The 24,504-nt window shown below is 45.5% G+C and overlaps 2 protein-coding genes across 3 annotated transcripts in view; both read left to right on the top strand.

The window, feature by feature from the left end:
- On the top strand, nt 1–23,292 carry gpr19 (G protein-coupled receptor 19). Of its 2 annotated transcripts, none has more exons than XM_028571239.1 (3): nt 1–322; nt 18,566–19,031; nt 22,231–23,292. In XM_028571239.1, exons 2-3 carry the CDS (start codon nt 18,592–18,594, stop codon nt 23,072–23,074), a joined length of 1,284 nt encoding a protein of 427 aa, XP_028427040.1. In that variant the 5' UTR covers nt 1–322; nt 18,566–18,591; the 3' UTR covers nt 23,075–23,292. The 2 variants fall into 2 exon arrangements, with proteins under 2 accessions (XP_028427040.1, XP_028427039.1); XM_028571238.1 differs by lacking the exon at nt 1–322 and adding an exon at nt 18,418–18,457.
- Nucleotides 1–24,504, top strand: part of LOC114550445 (NLR family CARD domain-containing protein 3-like) — a 689,968-nt gene that overhangs the window by 182,536 nt on the left and 482,928 nt on the right. The window lies entirely within an intron of this gene.

Below are 24,504 nucleotides of genomic sequence, written 5' to 3'. Positions count from 1 at the left end.
TACTTGTGTTTGAAGTGATGATTTTGTTGAATGTGTAATGATAAGAACGCCAGTATAACCCTGAGATCACATGATCTCTGATGTCATATTATTGAGTTTGAGTTAGCTTTAGTTCACTGGCTGAACCATCTCTGATGCTTTAAATCAGTGGAGGTATAGAGAAGATACATCTATCCGAGGTAGACAGACAGACAGGCAGAGAGAGAGACAGACAGACAGACTGCCTTTACGGACCTCCCCCCCTCCCTCCCTCCCTCTCTTCCTCCCTGACCGGATCACGGTAAACAGCTCGTCCTCCACCATGAAGCTCCGCAGTGAACCGGTGAGTCTCCACTAACGCCGACATTTAACCCAGAGAAGCGGCTCCGCGCCGGGACTCGTTCCCAGCCCGACACGGTGGCGTCCGAGCGCCCGTTTTTCTGCGTCTGCAGTCGGTTAGATCACCTGTAGACCCCCCCCCCTCCCCCCCACCGGAAGCAACATCTGCTATTATCTGGGCTTTATTTAGCGTGCTCTTCTATGATTTTGATTATTATTTCTTCTTCGTGCATCAGTCAGCATCCGTCGCGGTGAGTCCTGCTGGAGCAGACATGTTGCAGGCCGGAGACATGATGCTCTCACACGGATCCGTTATTTAATTATTTGGGCTGTTTATTAGATATCTGATCTATAGATCAGCATAAGGCTACAGATTAACCTAAGGAGCTCTAATGACCAAAATATTTGTTTTTTACAAACATATGTGTGTTTTATTATTAATATTTCTTTCAAAATAATCACATTTTGCGCGCAGATTTAATTGAATCCACTCTGTGTGAGTCCCACGTGATGTTGTTTTCCAGCAGCTACACTGCCACTTCAGTAAGAGTACATTTACTCAAGAGAAGTACTGTCTGAGCTCGGATCATTTGATGTGAGATATTAAAATCAAAGAACAGACATGAAATGACATGATGCACCTGGAGAGATGAAACCAGATGATGATGTGCGCAGTATTTTTCCATGAAGAGGTTGAAGTCCTCCCTGAGATCAGGCTGAGATTTAAAGGAGCCTCAGCTGATATTAAAGAGCTCAGTGTGATTAAAGGTCCAGTGTGTAAAGTGTTTAGTTGTTCATTATCAAAAATCTGTGTTGCCCCGTTCACCAACTTGTCCTTTTTTAATGAATATTTACCTCCACCATCAACTCCAAGGATTCCTATTGGCTGGAAATTTTACATTTGCGTTTGCATGAACTGGGGTAGACGCTCCATACTCCTAACCTGGTGAGAGTGTCCTGATCTGGTGAGCTCCAGTTTTCTCCTCTCAGATCAGTCTGGCATCTTGAGATAGAGGAAATTTGGAGCCGTTAGCCAAACGACCGACCAATCAGCGTTGAGTTTTGAGGCGGGTTTAGGTGTGGTTTGGTTTTGGTTTTGGTTTATTTATGGATATAGAAAGACAACAAGGGGATCCAAGGGATAACATGTAAAAGTGAAAAACACTTTTTTCCAACATGGTCCCTGATGTAAGAGAACAGGACATACAATACATGCAAAAACATGCAGTCCTAAGATTAAAACAATAAAAAAAATAAAACTACACATCAAAAAACCAGCTAAATCACCATGACCTACCAAACAATACATTTCTCTGTCCCCAATCTAGATTTTATTTCCCCTAATTATCTATTTTATTCCATAAGTAGGCCCTAACTTTATGTCTAAAATCCCTTTTCGTTACTGCCATTTTGATATGAAGTGGAAGACTATTCCATAAAATAATTCCTGTATAAAAAAAGGATTTTCTGGCTTCGCTATTCACACAAGGCACCTTACATGAACGGATACTGGCCCTAGTCTCATGGGCATGTTGAGTATGTACCATTAAAATCTGAAATCCCAAATACTTTGGGGCTACACCATTAATAATACTGTACATATGATTAAGTTTAAGTTGTTCAACTCTAAGCTTAACAGGCAGGAACTCAACCCTCTTAAACTCATTTCAAGTGACCCAGCGAGAAGCGACTGTTCAGTATAACCAACGTGGCGTGTCGTCCACGGAGGAGATGAGCGTAGCTATCGCAGCGAGTTTTATCTGAATTAGAAAGTATTCCTTCATTGAAAGAAGAGCAACAAAAAAAAACAAACAGCACTGGAGGCTTTTCTTGGAGGAAAAGATGTTTTTGCTCTTCTCCTGACAGGTTTCGGCAAGAGTTGGATCTGATTGGTTGATTTGGCCCCGTCTATCACCAACTACAGGTCCAATCAGAGTTTTCTGTTGCACGACTAAAACTACTTCTGAAGGTCCACATGTTCCACCAGAACCAGTTCCTTCCTGAGACTATTTAGCAGAGGCACCGTGGCTCCGTCCGGAGCTTAGCCCCGCCCCCAACGATGATTCTGATTGGTTGAGCTCCGGACGGAGGGCTGCACCATATGAGGAAAATATCTTATTGCGATTATTTTGACTGATATTGTAATCGCGAAATGATTCACGATATTGGAGGACATTATTATAATAATAATAATTATATTTTCATTGAAAAATATTAAAATTCTGAATATTAAAATCATTATAGTGTGAATTTTGCGAGGATAGTCTGTAGAATATGATTTCTTGCCTGGGACGTCTCTAAGCACCACACTATTGTTATCGGGGCCCCTCCGAAAAGCTTTTAGTAGCTTATTTAGGGTTCCCCATTTCACGCGCCTTGTATATGACCATTGTACTGTTCGAAACTATACTTCATTCAGAATGGTTTGACGCAGGGCCGGCCCTAGAACTTCTGGGGGCCCTAAGCAGGATTTGGTTTGGGGGGACTCTCCACATTGTAACATGCTGCCACTGCACTTGGAACTAAACCAACTTGTGTATTGTAAATATTAGTTTAAGCACTCCTAATGTACAAATAAGCATTTAAAGACTAATGTGAGACCTGTTAGCAGCAACACTATCTTTAAATAGACTGGCTCTGTTATGACCTCTATTGTGGGACATTTCAAGCACTCTTGGGGGCCCTCTGGTAGCCTCAGAGCCCCTAAGCAGCCACTTAGTTCGCTTACGGGTCGGGCTGGCTCTGGTTTGACGCATATTTTGCCTTTAACAAATATTGCAATTTATTGTAGTATTCCATTTTTGCGATTTCAATAAAATTGCGATTAACTGTGCAGCCCTACTGTGGAGGACGCCTCCATGACTAGTGGGAAGTTCCCAGAAATATGGAAACAAGCTAGAGTCATTCCAGTGGATCAGGTGGGCAGTTATCGGCCAATAAGAATCCTTCCTGTTTTTTAGCCAAGGTTTTGAAAAAGATTGTGGCAACACAACTAACAAATCAGCTAGAAATAACTATCTGCATCCTTTAAAATCTGGGCTCAGATCTAACGGTACGTTCTTCTTCTTGTCTTGTGATCGCGACTAGTAGCTCGAGTGTGACGTCACATCCGTGTCGTAAAAACGAATAACCTGCGGGGTTGTTGCCTTCTTTTTGTCACACGATACTACGAGTCGGAGAAAAGATGGATTTTTGTAACATTTTTAGTAACATTTAGGATTCTATTCACCCAGTTATTGACATATTACACAAATATATTTCACAGTTTAATACATGAAAATTAGGTTTTGATTAACGTTAACGTTAGGCTACTGCTCTGCTTTCTGCTCCAGACTCGGCTTAAAGCCATTGTTGTCATAGCAACCGAGCATCTCTAGACAATTTCAGCTGCACAAGCTCCAAAATAACTAATCAGGCGATATTTAACTCCTAATAAGACTATAGAGACATGTCTATAGGTAGCAGTATACAGCACTATGTTTAACTCCTAATAAGACTGTAGAGACATGTCTATAGGTAGCAGTATACAGCGCTATGTTTAACTCCTAATAAGACTGTAGAGACATGTCTATAGGTAGCAGTATACAGCACTATGTTTAACTCCTAATAAGACTGTAGAGACATGTCTATAGGTAGTAGTATACAGCACTATGTTTAACTCCTAATAAGACTGTAGAGACATGTCTATAGGTAGCAGTATACAGCACTATGTTTAACTCCTAATAAGACTGTAGAGACATGTCTATAGGTAGTAGTATACAGCACTATGTTTAACTCCTAATAAGACTGTAGAGACATGTCTATAGGTAGTAGTATACAGCACTATGTGTACCACTTCTTCATTTGGTTACAACAAAGAAAAAAGTGCTTAAAATTGTAGAAAACCACAATGTTTACTACGTGTGATGCACGACGTAGCCATCTTTGAAAGTGAACTCGGGGTCCTCCGAGTTCAGACGACTTGACGAGTCGTATCTATACGACCTCGGGGGGGCTCTTTTTGCAACTTCCGGTTCGTAACTCCGCAAAACGACTCGTAGTGCAAATCTTTATTTACTGGAAAAAAAATCCAAACTTACATAGACGAGGGAAACTTGGTGGGGGCCGTCTTTCTAGACATCAGAAAGGCGTTGGACCCAATAAACCATAACATTCATATCTCCAAACTATCATATAAGTATCAAGTTTCTGTAGAAGATCAGGCTTGGCCAGTTTGTACCGAAGAATTTGGACTTTGAAAGTTGATTGGACGACCTGTTGTGCTCAATCTATCTCAATCAAATCTCGGACAAATACGCCGAGGCCTTAAAAACAAAACATTGAAACCTAAAAAATTGATTCTAACACGCACGGGGTAATGTTTGCACGCCTGGCTCGGTCGGGTTTTAAGCCCCTAACGTTGACAGGGCAGCATGGTGGCCCAATGGTTAGCACTGTGGCCTCACAGCAAGAAGGTTCTGGGTTCGAATCCAGGTGGTCCCGGGGTCTTTCTGTGGGGAGTTTGCATGTTCTCCCCATGTTTGCGTGGGTTTCCTCCGGGTTCTCTGGTTTACCCCACCATCAAAAACATGTACCAGGTTCTCCAGGTCCTCTTGTGCAAGGCACTGGCTCAGATCTTGAGTTCGTCCCCAGGTGCTGTCATTGGCTGCCCACTGCTCCCTTGAGGGATGGGTTAAATGCAGAGAATGAATTTTGCTACATGTACGTGTATGTGACAAATAAAGTACCTTTAACTTTATTTCGCCCTGATTGAGCGAGATGAGAGCGAAGCATCGAGGGGAGCGAAATAAAGTTGTCAAAAGTTTAACTTTATTCAAATGAGAACCACTCGAGAACCAATCAGGTCCGTGTGTTTGTGTTTGGAGTTACAAAAAAAGTTTGACCAAGATGGCGGAGGTTATCAGCACCGTAGCATGAACATTTTGATGTGATTAAAATGTTTCTACACCAACATCGGTACTTCTATCAACACAAATTGTGGTTCATATGACACACGAACTTAGTTAGGGCACATACACACCACTAAATAGATCACTGTATATGTTAGTTTAAACACTCAAACTTTTCAGCTAGCCGACAGGCTAATCACTAGCATGTTCGGACATTGGATTTCATTGTAGCCTAGCCAGGCAGCTAGCTAGCCAGGCTACTTGTGCATTTGTTTGATTACATGTTTTGTTGGCGAACACTGACGCTTGTAGCAACACGGATTGTTGTTTATATGTCACACAAACTTAAACAGGGCAAACACACACCACCAAACAGACCACTGGAGATAGTTTAAACACTCAAAATGATTCAGCTAGCCGACAGGTCACCCGCTAGCAGGTTCGGACATTGCATTTCATTGTAAGCGTAGCGAGGCAGCTAGGCTACATAGCCAGGTTACCAGAGCATTTATGAGCTAACATTTTTGCGATGTTTTGCTGCTGTGCATTTTTCTCACCCTCGGTCTTCTGACATTTAAAACATGTTGTGGTCTCGCGAGGTGTTTCGCTGTGAGGAACCGAACCGTGAGGCGCGAGGTGGAAGTTTGACTAATGCCAGGATCAGAGTCGAGCCCGATGACGAAGGGTCGGTGTGTCTTTACCGTTTACTGGGACGCAGAAACTCTAACGCAGGGAGGGGTCAAACTCCACTTCCCAGAAGGCCACACTGGAAAATAAGAATCACATCAAGGGCCAGACATGTTTAGTTTATTGATAGTCTTTTATTTAATCAAAAAAGTAAAATATATTCGACTGTATTATTGCATGTATGAAATAGTCTTCTCTCTTACAGTTTGGCCGACATGAAGTCCTGAAGAAGTTCCTCAGCCATCACAGAAAAGAAGCGCTCAAAAATGTCAGAAAAAATAAAAAAATGTTCGAAAAAATTACAAATAATGTCAGAAAAAATGTAAAAGATTTCGGCAACAGTGACAAAAACGTCAGAAAAACTGACAAAACTAGGTGGGCCAAAATGTATTGTCAACCTAAATTGATATGCGGACCGGATCATAATCTGCGAGGGGCCAGATTTGGCCCGCGGGCCTCGAGTTTGACACGTGATCTAGCATGTCAGACTCTTTTGTCTTTTTCCGCTTTGCAGCTTCCCCTCAATTTATATCTTAAAAGGATTAACTTGGGGGTGTTCAGCAAACATTGTTTGCGGATGCTCTGATGTTATTTAGTCACTTTAAAGAGTTTTTACTCTTAAACCCTAAACATTGTTTTTTGTGATCGGTAAGCACAGCTTGAGTCTGAATACACGAGTCCAGCATGAGTCTGGGGGCTCCTATCTCGCACCCGGCGCAGCGCAAAGCCCGACCCAAAAGTCTCTGCTAGTTTAAGACCGACCCAGCTGTCAGTTTCCCGTCCAGCGCCTCATCGTTTAAATAACAAATACACCTGCAACAATCTGTGGTCTTACAGGGAGGTGTGTTCAGGTGCATTCTGGGCATACTGGTCTTCCAGGGAGGTGTGTTCAGGTGCATTCTGGGCGTGCTGGTCTTACAGGGAGGTGTGTTCAGGTGCATTCTGGGCATACTGGTCTTACAGGGAGGTGTGTTCAGGTGCATTCTGGGCGTGCTGGTCTTACAGGGAGGTGTGTTCAGGTGCATTCTGGGCGTGCTGGTCTTACAGGGAGGTGTGTTCAGGTGCATTCTGGGCGTGCTGGTCTTACAGGGAGGTGTGTTCAGGTGCATTCTGGGCGTGCTGGTCTTACAGGGAGGTGTGTTCAGGTGCATTCTGGTCTTACAGGGAGGTGTGTTCAGGTGCATTCTGGGCGTGCTGGTCTTACAGGGAGGTGTGTTCAGGTGCATTCTGGGCGTGCTGGTTTTACAGGGAGGTGTGTTCAGGTGCATTCTGGGCGTGCTGGTTTTACAGGGAGGTGTGTTCAGGTGCATTCTGGGCGTGCTGGTCTTACAGGGAGGTGTGTTCAGGTGCATTCCTATAGTATTGTTATCTTGAGGCAGCAGGAAGTGATCGCTCCATTGACCAACAAAAACCTGGTCTAAAGTCAATAACGCAGCATTTCATTGTTATTTTAACAGAGCATTAGTAAAATGCTGCTAGGCTCGTGCACAGCACAGACACACTATGCTTGTTACACACACAGGGACGCACAGCAACACACACACACACACACACACACACACACACACAAACACAAACACAAACACACACAAACACACATACAGAAGATTACAAATACAAATATTAGGGTGTAAATCCTCCATCATAACAGCAATGCTCCAAGGTCCAAACGCGCCTGGCTTTTAGAGGGAATGGGAGATGATCTCTGATTGGTTGATGAATGGGAGATGATCTCTGATTGGTTGATGAATGGGAGATGATCTCTGATTGGTTGATTGCATGTTACGCCCAAAACACACCTCTGATTAATGAAGACACTAAGACCAACCCTTTAGGACCATGTACCCTAAACACACCTCTGATTAATGAAGACACTAAGAACAACCCTTTAGGACCATGTACCCTAAACACACCTCTGATTAATGAAGACACTAAGAACAACCCTTTAGGACCATGTACCCTAAACACAGACCCTTTTTTACCAGCGTCAAACTAGCAGAAGGGGATTTGGACACGCCCTAAACACACCTGCACCAGGTGCTCCACACCGTGACCTCAGATGGTTAAATCAGGGCCCTGAGTGTATCTGTGAGTGTCGGCAGGTTTCTCTGGATGCATCAGGTTGCTATGGCTGAACTTCAGCAGAGTAAACACAAAGGCAGCGATAAACCCCCGATGGGCTTCTTCACATCCTTAATGGATGTTCTCAGAGGAGAGCAGGAGCTCTGTGGACACTCAACCAGATCCCTGGGAAGGATTAATCAAACTAACTGGATCCCTGGGAAGGATTAATCAAACTAACTGGATCCCTGGGAAGGATTAATCAAACTAACTGGATCCCTGGGAAGGATTAATCAAACCAACTGGATCCCTGGGAAGGATTGATCAAACAAACTGGATCCCTGGGAAGGATTGATCAAACAAACTGGATCCCTGGGAAGGATTAATCAAACCAACTGGATCCCTGGGAAGGATTAATCAAACTAACTGGATCCCTGGGAAGGATTAATCAAACTAACTGGATCCCTGGGAAGGATTAATCAAACAAACTGGATCCCTGGGAAGGATTAATCAAACCAACTGGATCCCTGGGAAGGATTGATCAAACAAACTGGATCCCTGGGAAGGATTGATCAAACAAACTGGATCCCTGGGAAGGATTGATCAAACTAACTGGATCCCTGGGAAGGATTGATCAAACAAACTGGATACCTGGGAAGGATTGATCAAACAAACTGGATCCCTGGGAAGGATTAATCAAACAAACTGGATCCCTGGGAAGGATTAATCAAACCAACTGGATCCCTGGGAAGGATTGATCAAACAAACTGGATCCCTGGGAAGGGTTGATCAAACAAACTGGATCCCTGGGAAGGATTGATCAAACAAACTGGATCCCTGGGAAGGATTAATCTAACAAACTGGATCCCTGGGAAGGATTGATCAAACAAACTGGATCCCTGGGAAGGATTAATCAAACAAACTGGATCCCTGGGAAGGATTGATCAAACAAACTGGATCCCTGGGAAGGATTAATCTAACAAACTGGATCCCTGGGAAGGATTGATCAAACAAACTGGATCCCTGGGAAGGATTAATCTAACAAACTGGATCCCTGGGAAGGATTGATGAAATTAAGGGGCATTCACACCAAAAAAAATGTTTGCGTCTCCCCCGCTGCAGCCCAAATGCACCACCCACATTCAAAATGAATATTAAGGTGTGGCCCGGGTTGGCTCAGCGGGTAGAGCAGGCGCACATGTGCTGAGAGGTTTATGCCTCGAAGCTGAGGTCCAGGATTTGAATCCGACCTGTGACCATTTCCTGCATGTCTTCCCTCGTTCTCATCTAGCTGTCCTATTAAAATAAAGGCAGAAAAAGCCCCAAAAAATGAACAGAAAGGATGTGTGAATGAGGTAGAGGGAGAGTGGGGGTCAGGCTGGGCCGCATCAAGTATTCAACAAAAGTTCTTCAATAAATCTTGGCTCACTAGACATTTTTTTAAGCTTGGCAACCCGGTTCTTCCTCTCATCTCGCTGGTATTTTGTATGCTCCTCAGCATGTCTAGTTGAGTAATGACGTCTGCTGAAAAAGCTAAGCAGAGATGGAGTGACCCTGCCCGGAGGAAGCTCGGGGCCCCGTCTGGAGCCAGGCCCAGGCGGTGGGCTCGTCGGCGGCGCCTGGTGGCGGGTTTGCCACGGAGCCCGGCCGGGCACAGCCGAACAAGCTACGTGGCAACTCCCTCTCCATCCCATGGGCCCACCACCTGTGGGAGGAACCGTTGGGGTCGGGTGCGATGCCACATGGGTGGCAGTGAAGGTCAGGGGCCTCGACGGACCAGACCCGGGCGGCAGACGCTGGCTCTGGGGACGTGGGCGTCACCTCTCTGTGGGGGAAGGGCCGGAACTGGTGCGGGAGGTGGGGCGCTACCGGTTAGATCTGGTGGGGCTTACCTCTACGCACAGTCTTGGTTCTGGAACCATACTCCTGGATAGGGGTTGGACTCTTTTCTTCTCCGGAGTTGCCCAGGGTGTGAGGCGCCCGGGCGGGTGTGGGGATACTCACAAGCCCCGGCTGGCGCCGCTGTGTTGGAGTTTACCCGGTGGGCGAGAGGGTCGCCTCCCCACGCCTGCGGGTTGTGGGGAAAACTCTGACTGTTGTTTGTGCATATGCACCAAACAGGAGTTCGGAGTATTCGGCCTTCTTGGAGACCTTGACTGGAGTCCTGCATGGGGCTCCAGTGGGGGACTCCATTGTTCTGCTGGGGGACCAACGCACACGTGGGCAATGATGGAGACACCTGGAGAGGCGTGATTGGGAGGAACGGCCTCCCTGATCTAAACCAGAGTGGTTGTTTGTTGTTGGACTTCTGTGCTAGTCATGGATTGTCTATAACGAACACCATGTTCGGAACATAGGGATGCTCATAAGTGTACCTGGTACCAGAGCACCCTAGGCCGAAGGTCAATGATCGATTTCATAATCGTTTCATCTGATCTGAGGCCGTATGTTTTGGACACTCGGGTGAAGAGAGGGGCAGAGCTGTCAACCGATCACCATCTGGTGGTGAGTTGGGTCAGAGGGTGGGGGAAGACTCTGGACAGACCTGGTAAGCCCAAGCGTGTAGTGCGGGTAAATTGGGAACGTCTGGAGGAGGCCCCTGTCCAACAGACTTTCAACTCACACCTCCGGCGGAGCTTTTCGTGCATCCCTGTGGAGGCTGGGGCATTGAACCCGAGTGGACAATGTTCAAAGTTTCCATTGCTGAAGCTGCAGCGAGGAGCTGTGGTCTTAGGGTCTTAGGTGCCTCAAGGGGCGGTAACCCACGAACACCGTGGTGGACAACGGTGGTCAGGAAGCCGTCCGACTGAAGAAGGAGTCTTTCCGGGATATGTTATCCCGGAGGACTCGGAGGCAGTTGCAGGGTACCGAAGGGCCCTAAGGGCTGCAGCCTCTGCCGTGAAAGAGGCAAAGCAGCGGGTGTGGGAGAAGTTTGGAGAAGACATGGAGAAGGACTTTCGGTCGGCACCAAAGTGCTTCTGGAAAACTGTTCGCCACCTCAGGAGGCGGGGAACCATCCAAGCTGTGTACAGTAAGGATGGGACACTGTTGACCTCAACTGAGGAGGTAATAGGGCGGTGGAAGGAGCACTTTGAGGAACTCCTGAATCCGACTAATACGCCCTCTATGTTAGAGGCAGAGCTGGAGGATAATGGGGGATTGTCGTCGATTTCCCAGGCGGAAGTCACTGATGTAGTCAAACAACTACACAGTGGCAAAGCCCGAGGGGATTGATGAGATCCGTCCAGAAATGCTCAAGGCTCTGGGTGTGGAGGGGCTGTCCTGGTTGACACGCCTCTTCAACATTGCGTGGAAGTCTGGGGACGGTGCCAAAGGAGTGGCAGACTGGGGTGGTGGTTCCCTTTTTAAAAGGGGGACCAGAGGGTGTGTGCCAATTATAGGGGTATCACACTTCTCAGCCTCCCTGGTAAAGTCTACTCCAAGGTGCTGGAAAGGAGGGTTCGGCCAATAGTCGAACCTCGGGTTGAGGAGGAACAATGCGGATTCCGTCCTGGTCGTGGAACAACGGACCAGCTCTTCACTCTCGCAAGGATCCTGGAGGGAGCCTGGGAGTATGCCCAACCGGTCTACATGTGTTTTGTGGATTTGGAGAAGGCGTATGACCGGGTCCCCGGGAGATACTGTGGGAGGTGCTGCAGGAGTATGGGGTGAGGGGGTCTCTTCTCAGGGCCATCCAATCTCTGTACAACCAAAGCGAGAGCTGTGTCCGGGTTCTCGGTAGTAAGTCGGACTCGTTTCAGGTGAGGGTTGGCCTCCGCCAGGGCTGCGCTTTGTCACCAATCCTGTTTGTAGTATTTATGGACAGGATATCGAGGCGTAGTCGGGGTGGGGGGGTTGCAGTTTGGTGGGCTGGGGATCTCATCGCTGCTCTTTGCAGATGATGTGGTCCTGATGGCATCATCGGCCTGCGACCTTCAGCACTCACTGGATCGGTTCGCAACCGAGTGTGAAGCGGTTGGGATGAGGATCAGCACCTCTAAATCTGAGGCCATGGTTCTCAGCAGGAAACCGATGGAATGCCTTCTCCAGGTAGGGAATGAGTCCTTACCCCAAGTGAAGGAGTTCAAGTACCTTGGGGTTGTGTTCGCGAGTGAGGGGACAATGGAGCGGGAGATTGGTCGGAGAATCGGCGCAGCGGGTGCGGTATTGCATTCAATCTATCGCACCGTTGTGACGAAAAGAGAGCTGAGCCAGAAGGCAAAGCTCTCGATCTACCGGTCAGTTTTCGTTCCTACCCTCACCTATGGTCATGAAGGCTGGGTCATGACCGAAAGAACGAGATCCAGGGTACAAGCGGCTGAAATGGGTTTCCTCAGGAGGGTGGCTGGCGTCTCCCTTAGAGATAGGGTGAGAAGCTCACTCATCCGTGAGGAGCTCGGAGTAGAGCCGCTGCTCCTTTGCGTCGAAAGGAGCCAGTTGAGGTGGTTCGGGCATCTGGTAAGGATGCCCCCTGGGCGCCTCCCTAGGGAGGTGTTCCAGGCACGTCCAGCTGGGAGGAGGCCTCGGGGAAGACCCAGGACTAGGTGGAGGGATTATATCTCCAACCTGGCCTGGGAACGCCTCGGGATCCCCCAGTCGGAGCTGGTTAATGTTGCTCGGGAAAGGGAAGTTTGGGGTCCCCTGCTGGAGCTGCTCCCCCCGCGACCCGACACCGGATAAGCGGACGAAGATGGATGGATGGTCTGCTGTTATATCCCTTATACACCTCAACTTTCTCTGAGCACATGAGACACGTAGGGGGGCCCCTGTGCTCGATAACAAAATATTCTGTCTCCCACTTTCACTGAAACTGCCTGAGCTCGTCGCCAACCTCTCCTCACGGCACGTTTTGAGAGAGACATGACTGGGACTGGGTGAAGACATATATTCAACCAAGTGACTAACGTTGATACTTCCCCAGGTACTTCGCGGTTGGCTATCTTGTCAACTGTTGACAACAAACGCTGCAGGAAGCTGTCCCGAGACTAGCTACGGTCATTGATATATATACAATGGACCAATAGACCCCGTTGCTCTGGACGGAGACCAGTGAAGGCTAGTAGAAGCACTTTTCCGGTGATCTCTTGCTTTACTGAGCAGCCTCCAACTGAGCTTGAAGACGTAGATGTGACGTGAGCAACGTGTCTGAAAGTGTGAAGTCTTCTGGTAGCTGTGAGAGAGAAATCTCAATCATTCCCAATCTTACAGAGACGGAGAGTGTAGGTATATGTAAGGAGATAACATAGACACAGGCTAATTACTGATCACTAACATGCTAGTTAACATTAGTAATTACTGATCACTAACATGCTAGTTAACATTAGTAATTACTGATCACTAACATGCTAGTTAACATTAGTAATTACTGATCACTAACATGCTAGTTAACATTAGTAATTATTGATCACTAACATGCTAGTTAACATTAGTAATTACTGATCACTAACATGCTAGTTAACATTAGTAATTATTGATCACTAACATGCTAGTTAACATTAGTAATTACTGATCACTAACATGCTAGTTAACATTAGTAATTAAACCTAAACAGATAATTGAAGTCCAAACTGCCTGTGAGCTTCTCCTGTACTATACGGTAATTCCTCTACTGTGTGACAGTAAGTCTCGTGGTTATGACCCAATCGTTAGCCTATTGTTATAAAAGCGTCTGCTACGGAGCCATAACGTGAGCTACAAGGTAATGGAGCCTTTTATACATTGTCGTGTTTCTTTAGAAATAAACAACGGAGAAATAGAGTCTTTAAACGCTTCAGATGTAAAGTTATTCTCTGTCAGAGTGACGTCAGAATGAATGGGAGTCAATGGGATGCTAACGGGAGGTGATGGCTTGGTAGCATCAGAATGGAGCCATAGAGTTCTGAAGGGAAGCTGACCATTTTGGTTACGGTAGCCCGTAAGTGATAAAAAAAATAAAAGCGTGGCAAGCACAGCACACGCAAGGACTCAGCAGAAAGGTTTGTTTCAGAACAACGCGCGGGCCGCACTGACACTAAACTTTGATGTCATGTAGGGGGGCACAAAATATCCCATGGGCCTCAATTAAGTTCAGTTCACATCAGTTCAAAGAGTTTATTGTCATATGCACAGACAGAAAGCATGTTTCCCTGCACAATGAAAGTCTTACTTTGCCGTCCACACTAAATGTCATACAATAAATACAGTATCATACAAAAAATGAATAGCAAAAAGCAATAAAGGAGCAATAAAAGTGATTAAAAGCAATAAAGTTAAGGTAGTGCATTTCTTAGTAAAAGCAATGGTTTGAGACCCTTGGGTTAGAGGTAGGGTCGGGCATCGTTTGGATTTGAACAATTCCAATTCTTCCTTTCGATTCTGGTTCTTTGAGGGCCGGAGTTGAAGCGGATCACATGTAGGGCTGCACGAAGTAATCGCAATTTTATCGAAATCGCAACATGGACTAGTGCAATATCCAAATCGCAGGAGGGGAGCGCAATATTTGTTAAAGGCTAAATATGTGTCTAACCGTTGTGAATGAAGTGGTGCGGTACTACGGAGACAGGAAACAGATTTGTTTTGGTACAGATTCTTTTAAAAAATCTCACTTCATGACTAATAGTACATTTTTATTTGTGTTTATTTGTGTGAAAATGAGAATGATGATCCAAGAAATTGATCATTCCCTCCAATATCGTAAATCAGTCCAAATTATCATAATTTGACATTTTCCTCATGTATTTTTATATATTTTTTATATATTATATATATATATATATATATATATATATATATATATATATATATATATATAAATCACTGTCTTTCTGTTTTTGTTAAGTGAGTGTTGTGCTTAGAGAGCAGAGATTCACTGGAGTCAAATTCCTTGTTTGTTTGTGCAAACCTGGCCAATGAAGCAGGTTCTTAATTCTGAATATCGTGCAGCTCTAATAGTCACATTCTTATTTCACAAATAAGAGGAAAGTTTTATTTTGATTCAGTGTGGTTTGCAGTTTTACAGCTTTTTCAACATAAAATAAAGCATTTGAAACCAAATCTTCCAAACGATTCCAAGAGTAGGGTTCAATTCACGATGCCCAATCCTAGTTAGAGGTGTGACAGATGGTTATATGTAGAAAAAGAAACTCAAAGGTACTTTATTCCTGAACTGGGACTCTGTTGCCTGCTTGTCGGTTAACGAGGGTTGGCTATCGGTCAGAAAGGAAACTCAACCCAACCACTAAATACCAAACACAAAGTCAACTTTATTATCCTCCAAGGGGAAACTCATGTGGTCTTACACACCTCCTTAAAAAAAAGAAGCAGAAACACATATATAATATGGTCAGTACACTCAAGAAAATATACAACACAGACATAAGACACTAGAACAATAAGCAGTTCATAACCTAATAAAACAATAATGAAAATTGTATCCAACGTGCAATATTCACGTTGAAAAAGAGAAATTAAAGTTGCATTATTGCAAAGATTCAGTGAGGGTCCTAAAGACAGTTTCTAGGCCCTATTTTACCGGGCGTGTCCAAAGCCCTTCTGCTAGTTTGACGCTGGTAAAAAGGGTCTGTGTTTAGGGAACATGGTCCTAAAGGTTTGACCACCTTAATCAGAGGTGTGTTTAGGGAACATGGTCCTAAAGGTTTGTCCTTAGTGGCTTCATTAATCAGAGTTTAGGGAACATGGTCCTAAAGGGTTGTCCTTAGGTCATTAAAAGGTGTGTTTAGGGTACATGGTCTGTGTTTTAGTGTCTTCATTAATCAGAGGTGTGTTTAGGGAACATGGTCCTAGTGTCTTCAAAGGTTTGACATGGTCCTAAAGGGTTGTCCTTAGTGTCTTCATTAATCAGAGGTGTGTTTAGGGAACATGGTCCTAAAGGTTTGTCCTTAGTGGCTTCATTAATCAGAGGTGTGTTTAGGGAACATGGTCCTAAAGGGTTGTCCTTAGTGTCTTCATTAATCAGAGGTGTGTTTAGGGTACATGGTCCTAAAGGGTTGTTCTTAGTGTCTTCATTAATCAGAGGTGTGTTTAGGGAACATGGTCCTAAAGGGTTGTCCTTAGTGTCTTCATTAATCAGAGGTGTGTTTAGGGTACATGGTCCTAAAGGGTTGTCCTTAGTGTCTTCATTAATCAGAGGTGTGTTTAGGGTACATGGTCCTAAAGGGTTGGTCCATTAAAGGTGTTTTGGTCCTTAGTAGTCTTCATTAATCAGAGGTGTGTTTAGGGAACATGGTCCTAAAGGGTTGTCCTTAGTGTCTTCATTAATCAGAGGTGTGTTTAGGGAACATGGTCCTAAAGGGTTGTTCTTAGTGTCTTCATTAATCAGAGGTGTGTTTAGGGAACATGGTCCTAAAGGGTTGTTCTTAGTGTCTTCATTAATCAGAGGTGTGTTTAGGGAACATGGTCCTAAAAAAGGGTTGTTCTTAGTGTCTTCATTAATCAGAGGTGTGTTTAGGGAACATAAAGGGTTGTCCTTCATTAAAAGGTGTTTAGGGAACATGGTCCTAAAGGGTTGTCCTTAGTGTCTTCATTAATCAGAGGTGTGTTTAGGGAACATGGTCCTAAAGGGTTGTCCTTAGTGTCTTCATTAATCAGATCCTTAGTGTCTTCATTAATCAGAGGTGTGTTTAAAGGGTTGGTCTTCATTAACAGGTGTGTTTGGTTCCTAAAGGGTTGTTCTTAGTGTCTTCATTAATCAGATGTGTGTTTAGGGAACATGGTTCTAAAGGGTTGTTCTTAGTGTCTTCATTAATCAGAGGTGTGTTTAGGGTACATGGTCCTAAAGGGTTGTCCTTAGTGTCTTCATTAATCAGAGGTGTGTTTAGGGTACATGGTCCTAAAGGGTTGTCCTTGGTGTCTTCATTAATCAGAGGTGTGTTTTGGGCGTAACATGCAATCAACCAATCAGAGATCATCTCCCATTCCCTTTAAAAGCCAGGCGCATTTGGACCTTGGAGCATTGCTGTTATGATGGAGGATTTGCACCGTAATATTTTTATTTGTAATCTTCTGCTGTGTGTGTGTGTGTGTGTGTGTGTGTAACAAGAATAGTGTGCACGAGCCTAGGAGCGTTTTACTAATGCTCTGTTAAAATAACAATGAAATGCTGCGTTATTGACTTTAGACCAGGTTTTTGTTGGTCAATGGCGCGATCACTTCCCACTGCCTCAAGATAGTAATACTCCCAGAATGCACCTGAACACACCTCCCTGTAAGACCAGCACGCCCAGAATGCACCTGAACACACCTCCCTGTGAGACCAGCAGGCCCAGAATGCACCTGAACACACCTCCCTGTAAGACCAGCACCCCCAGAATGCACCTGAACACACCTCCCTGTATGACCAGCACGCCCAGAATGCACCTGAACACACCTCCCTGTGAGACCAGCAGGCCCAGAATGCACCTGAACACACCTCCCTGTAAGACCAGCACACCCAGAATGCACCTGAACACACCTCCCTGTAAGACCAGCACACCCAGAATGCACCTGAACACACCTCCCTGTAAGACCAGCACACCCAGAATGCACCTGAACACACCTCCCTGTAAGACTAGCACGCCCAGAATGCACCTGAACACACCTCCCTGTAAGACCAGCACGCCCAGAATGCACCTGAACACACCTCCCTGTAAGACCAGCACGCCCAGAATGCACCTGAACACACCTCCCTGTAAGACCAGCACGCCCAGAATGCACCTGAACACACCTCCCTGTAAGACCAGCACACCCAGAATGCACCTGAACACACCTCCCTGTAAGACCAGCACACCCAGAATGCACCTGAACACACCTCCCTGTAAGACCAGCACACCCAGAATGCACCTGAACACACCTCCCTGTAAGACTAGCACGCCCAGAATGCACCTGAACACACCTCCCTGTAAGACCAGCACGCCCAGAATGCACCTGAACACACCTCCCTGTAAGACCAGCACGCCCAGAATGCACCTGAACACACCTCCCTGTAAGACCAGCACGCCCAGAATGCACCTGAACACACCTCCCTGTAAGACCAGCACGCCCAGAATGCACCTGAACACACCTCCCTGTAAGACCAGCACGCCCAGAATGCACCTGAACACACCACCTCCCTGTAAGACCAGCACGCCCAGAATGCACCTGAACACACCTCCCTGTAAGACCAGCACACCCAGAATGCACCTGAACACACCTCCCTGTAAGACCAGCACGCCCAGAATGCACCTGAACACACCTCCCTGTAAGACCAGCACGCCCAGAATGCACCTGAACACACCTCCCTGTAAGACCAGCACGCCCAGAATGCACCTGAACACACCTCCCTGTAAGACCAGCACACCAAGAATGCACCTGAACACACCTCCCTGTAAGACCAGCACACCCAGAATGCACCTGAACACACCTCCCTGTAAGACCAGCACACCCATGGGTGCAGGTGCATTTGCTATTTAAATGACGTGGGCGCTGGACGGGAAACTGACAACTGCATCTGGCTTTGCGCTGCGTCGGATCTGCACAAATGATTTGCTGTACCTTGTCGTTCTGATTTTCTGCTGCAAAAAATCTTCCGTTTGACCAACCAAGCGGTGAGCGATGATGATCGTACTAACGGTGAACGTGTCTTTTTGTGTCCACAGCTTTTCTCCGGTGCAGCGGTGTAGCGATGGTGTACGCCCAGTCGGTCGGTGTCCATCCCTCCCTTTACTCTCCGTCCTTCATGTATCAGATGTCATTAAACTACTCTCAGAGAGAAAACTCCACTGTCCTGGCAACCTCAACCACAACTACCCCGTGCAGTAGCGGCAGCGGTGGCGTGTCCTCCTGCCCGCCCAACGGCACCGGCGTCTCCTACGAGCTGACTTCGGGCGAGGCGGCCGTTTTGGGTTTGGTGTTCGGTGTCCTCTGGTTGGTTTCCATCCTGGGAAATGCGCTCGTCTGTTTGGTCATCCACCGCAGCCGGCGGACTCAATCCACCACGAACTACTTCGTGGTGTCTATGGCGTGCGCCGACTTGCTCATGAGTCTGGGCTGGGCGCCTTTCATCCTCCTGCAGGTCGCGTCGGGACACTGGCCACTGAGCGCAGGCGCCTGCAAGGCTGTGCGGTACGTAGTGGACGTTTCCTTTGCAGCAGGGCTAGAGGTTCAAAGTTTAGTGAAGTGACACGAATAAGACAGTCGAAGACTAAAACCAAGTTAGGTTTTTGTATTTTATGAAAGGTCCCATGACATGGTGCTCTTTGGATGCTTTTATATAGACCTTAGTGGTCCCCTAATACTGTATCTGAAGTCTCTTTTATATAGACCTTAGTGGTCCTCTAATACTGTATCTGAAGTCTCTTTTATATAGACCTTAGTGGTCCCCTAATACTGTATCTGAAGTCTCTTTTATATAGACCTTAGTGGTCCCCTAATACTGTATCTGAAGTCTCTTTTATATAGACCTTAGTGGTCCCCTAATACTGTATCTGAAGTCTCTTTTATATAGACCTTAGTGGTCCCCTAATACTGTATCTGAAGTCTCTTTTATATAGACCTTAGTGGTCCCCTAATACTGTATCTGAAGTCTCTTTTATATAGACCTTAGAGGTCCCCTAATACTGTATCTGAAGTCTCTTTCCCGAAATTCAGCTTTGGTGCAGCATTACAGCCACTAGAGCCAGTCCCACAATGAGCTTTCCTTAGGATGTGCCATTTCTGTGTCTGAAGCTAGAGGAGGAGGGGGGGGGGGGCAAGATGGAGGGTGGGGGTGTGGTCTTGACCAACTGCCACTTTGCTCGTTTGAAAGCCATGATGTCTCTCTCTCTCTCTCTCTCTCTCTCCCTCATGGGTGGACCAAATTCTCTGGGCAGGCAAAGCAGAGAAAGGGGAGGTAACCTTGCTCCTTATGACCTCATAAGGAGAAGATTCCTGATTGGTCCATCTGAGCTTTCATTTTCTCAAAGGCAGAGCAGGATACCCAGGGCTCGGTTTACACCTATCACCATTTCTAGCCACTGGGGGGCCATAGGCAGGCTGGGGGAACTCATTAATGTTAAAAAACCTCATAAAGTGAAATTTTCATGCCATGGGACCTTTTAAAAATATATTTGTGCAACGTAAGAAAACTTTTTTTGCGCACCTCTTTTGTTGGGCAGGTGCGTAGGATATGATCAAGATCATAGACCCTTTTTCCAGAAGGTGGATGACCCATTTCCTGTAACGGTTACTTTCCCTGTAGCTTAGTTTCACTCAGCAGCTGCTGCAGGATTGAACTGGAAATGCATTACACCTTTGTAAGTGTTGCCAGTTATAATCTGCTGCTGAGACAACCAAATTAAGCTGTAGGAAAATAACAGTATGCCACCTTCTGAAATGGGACTACAGTTATGCACAGAGCCAAGAAGCATTATTAAAATAAGATGTCTGAAATTAGTTTGAATTTGACGTAGAAAAGACGTCCCCAATGACCACAGTTGGACTTCAATTAGCCCTTATACAGAGGTCCTTTCGACGTCAATACTGGATGTTCGGTAGACGTCGGAAAAAAGAAAATCCCGCACACTGACGTTACGTAAGCAATAATTTATTAGAAAAATACAACCTTTCGGTCTCAGACCTTCGTCAGGTCCTGATGAAGATATTTCACCGAAACGTTGTATTTTTCAAATAAATTATTGCTTGCGTAACGGTCAGTGTGCGGGATTTTACATTAAAAATATATTTGCAAATATAGGATTGATTGATTGATTGATTTTCTTTGCCCATTTCATTATAAAATACGATACAACTATGCACCATACATTAAAAACAAATCAAAGTCAGGATAACACAATAAAGCCCTGAACCTTATTTCCATTGTGGTCCCTTGGGGGGGTGGAGGAGCAAGTGGCAGCAGATCAAGCATCAATCATCACAAACCATACATATATTAAATAGATCCTTAAAACAATACAGTAATAAATCCTCATACTACGATTGGCATCTGAGCCATTTTTTCAGTGCCTGCATAAAACCTCCTAAACTTGTGACCATCTTTTAGATTTCCTGGCAACCTGTTCCACAGGCTTGTTGCTACATACAAAAGGACTCCTTACCTAAATTACTCTTAAATCTAGGAGGTACAAAATCAGTAGAGTAACATGATTTCCCAAAAGGCACAGCAGCCCAGTGTGGAGTCAGTCCCTCAAATGAGTGAACAGAAACACCAGGCTCATATGCATCTTCAGAGTGACAGCACACACACTTGGCTTGTTATGACGCTGCAGTTCTTACAGGAAATCTGATACACATGAAGACAATAAAAAAAGAAAAGACATCTCAGAGACATCTCGCCTCCTCCCTGTACGACTTTTACCCCCCCAATCTCAACTGGCATGGGAAAAATAGGTAGAGAAAGATAGTTTAATGTGGCCTTGCACCTTTATCGGTTCAGGCGAACAGTGCTCACACTATGTTCCAGACTGGAGGTCTCACTTAGAATCAACATCAAGAAGTGGGAATGAGATAAACTCTCTTTCAGTATTTTAAGTAAATGAAAGTAGGAAAAAAAACATAAAAATATAAGGAATTATGCTTATGATTCTTCAATATGTTTATTAAGTGTTTTCAAAGTAGTATAATACAAAAGGGCAAACATTAGGAGTAAAATAATATGCCATTATGAAAAGAAAAGGACAAAATACATAAAAACCCAGGGCGCATAAACAATGAAATGTACTGTTACATCACCAATACTCTAAAATAAAAAACTGAGTACAGTACAGGCCAAAAGTTTGGACACACCTTCTCATTCAATTCGTTTCCTTTTTATTTTCATGACTATTTACATTGTAGATTCTCACTGAAGGCATCAAAACTATGAATGAACACATATGGAATTATGTACTTAACAAAAAAGTGTGAAATAACTGAAAACATGTCTTATATTTTAGATTCTTCAAAGTAGCCACCCTTTGCTTTTTTTGATAACTCTGCAAACCCTTGGTGTTCTCTCAATGAGCTTCATGAGGTAGTCACCTGAAATGGTTTTACCTTCACAGGTGTGCTTTGTCAGGGTTAATTAGTGGAATTATTTCCCTTATTAATAAAAAAGCAAAGGGTGGCTACTTTGAAGAATCTAAAATATAAGACATGTTTTCAGTTATTTCACACTTTTTTGTTAAGTACATAATTCCATATGTGTTCATCCATAGTTTTGATGCCTTCAGTGAGAATCTACAATGTAAATAGTCATGAAAGTAAAAAGGAAACGCATTGAATGAGAAGGTGTGTCCAAACTTTTGACCTGTACTGTATGCTTGAATATAAATTTTGCCGATTACAGGTACCTGCAGCACCTCTGCCCCGGCGTGCAGGTCTACGTGCTGCTCTCCATCTCCGTGGACCGGTTCTACACCATCGTGTACCCGCTCAGCTTCAAGGTGTCCCGAGAGAAAGCGAAGAAGATGATCGTGGCGTCCTGGCTGTTCGACGCAGCCTTCGTGTCTCCTTGCGTCTTCTTCTACGGCTCCGTGTCTACTACTACTCGCGGCGGCGGCGGTGGTGGTGGCGCTCATTGTGACTTTTTCCTTCCAGACAGCTGGGGCGGTATCTCCTACGGCGCCGTTCACTTAGTGTTCGGTCTCTTCGTCCCGGTGGCCCTGATCGTGTCCTTCTACCAGCGGGTCGTCCGGTACATCTGGAGGATCAGCGCCGACGGGCACACGGTTCGCCGCACGATGAACATCGTCCCGAGGACTAAAGTCAAGACCATCAAGATGTTCCTCGTGCTCAATTCGGTGTTCTTCCTCACGTGGACCCCGTTCTACGTGGCACAGCTGTGGCACCCGCGGGAGTTGGACGGGCTGCCGTTCTTCACCGCCATCGCCTGGCTCAGCTTCAGCTCCACGGCCTCTAAACCGACCCTGTACTCCGTGTACAACGCAAACTTCAGACGGGGCATGAGGGAGACCTTCTGCATGTCGTCCATGAAGTGCTACCGCAGCAACGCCTACACCATCACGGCGAGCTCTCGGATGGCCAAGAAGAACTACATCGGCGTGGTGGAAATCCCCGTGCAAGCGAAGACAGTCGCCAAGGACTCGGTGTACGATAAGTTTGAGCGAGAGGCGAAAGAAAAGAAGGTAGCCTGGACCAGTAACGCCAACCCTCCCAATACTTTTGTCTAAGTGAGTTTGGACAGTTTTGGAAAACTGTGAACGTACAAAAACAAAATGTCCGTGTTGGCAGGTGACCCACCACCCGCAAAGTCAGTATTCATGTAGGGATGCACCAAATCCAGATTTTTTGGGGTTCGGCTGAATCCTGAACCCCCTGGTTGAGATTGTGCTGACTCCTCCTCCCATCCTCAGTCCATGAACCCAGTAAACTCATGAATGAAGTAAACAGGGACTGTCCTTCCTTTGCTGTACCTGAAGTTGCTGCATTCTGGCTGCTGTCTGGAGATTCCTTCATGCACAACTCGTATTCTTCCAGATGTTTCAGACCAGATGTTGTAACAGCGGCCATGTTGTGTATAGTTTAGGGTCCTCGCCACCACCAGACCAATCAGCATTGAAAAGATTGAACGTGTAGCTGGACTTGAATGTCTTCTTTTGACTGAAAGTTCTGCCAAACAACAACTTGTTCTGCTCACCAGATCCATGTCCACTTCCTCACAGCCTACTGCTCACCAGATCCATGTCCACTTCCTCACAGCCTACTGCTCACCAGATCCATGTCCACTTCCTCACAGCCTACTGCTCACCAGATCCATGTCCACTTCCTCACAGCCTGCTGCGTTGAACGCTCCACCTACGTAAACACCTTCCTGTCAAAAAGCCCAATATTCGGCCGAATCCGAAGCCGAATCCTGGATACGGTGCATCCCTAATTTGAATAATTTGTGTTTAGTTGCGTTACTCGTCTGCCGAATTCATCACAAAACACGTGGGCGATGGAAACGCGCCATGAGATGCTAACCCTCCATGTGTTCAGCTACAGAAACAGAATGTGTTCAGTTTGTATAAAGGGCTTTTTTCTGATGTAACGTACCTTCCTGCGGCCATATTGGAGGTTCTTAATTACCCGTTTTTATACTTGTTGTTGGTACACAATCCGTTCTGCACATGCGCAAGATAATACTGTTTTACCGAGGATACGACACTGCCCGATCTGTTCCACGCTAGCCTATGGCTAGCCTCCACCGGGAAGCTAACGTTAGTTTAGCTAACAGCTATTTCGGCTAACCGCTAGCCGACAGCTAGATTCAGTCTAAAATAACATAAAGTCAAACCTAATGGGAAAAGCAGGCTACAGCTACATTAAGACTTTACAGTAATAACAATAAAGACAAGTGTTGAGTGAGTAAAGTAGAACTGACGTAACAGCTGTTATATACAGTACAGGCCAAAAGTTTGGACACACCTTCTCATTCAATGTGTTTCCTTTTTATTTTCATGACTATTTACATTGTAGATTCTCACTGAAGGCATCAAAACTATGAATGAACACATATGGAATTATGTACTTAACAAAAAAGTGTGAAATAACTGAAAACATGTCTTATATTTTAGATTCTTCAAAGTAGCCACCCTTTGCTTTTTTATTAATAAGGGAA

Source organism: Perca flavescens, chromosome 23 (assembly GCF_004354835.1).
Source record: "Perca flavescens isolate YP-PL-M2 chromosome 23, PFLA_1.0, whole genome shotgun sequence".
Lineage (NCBI taxonomy): Eukaryota > Metazoa > Chordata > Actinopteri > Perciformes > Percidae > Perca > Perca flavescens.
Note: the sequence above shows the minus strand (reverse complement) of the source record. Positions and strands in the feature narration are given on the sequence as shown.

Excerpts from the sequence above, each read along its gene's own strand:
- gpr19 (XM_028571238.1), top strand. Across the intron at positions 19,032-22,230 it reads GGCGCCTGCAAGGCTGTGCG|GTACCTGCAGCACCTCTGCC; the intron begins GTACGTAGTGGA and ends TGCCGATTACAG.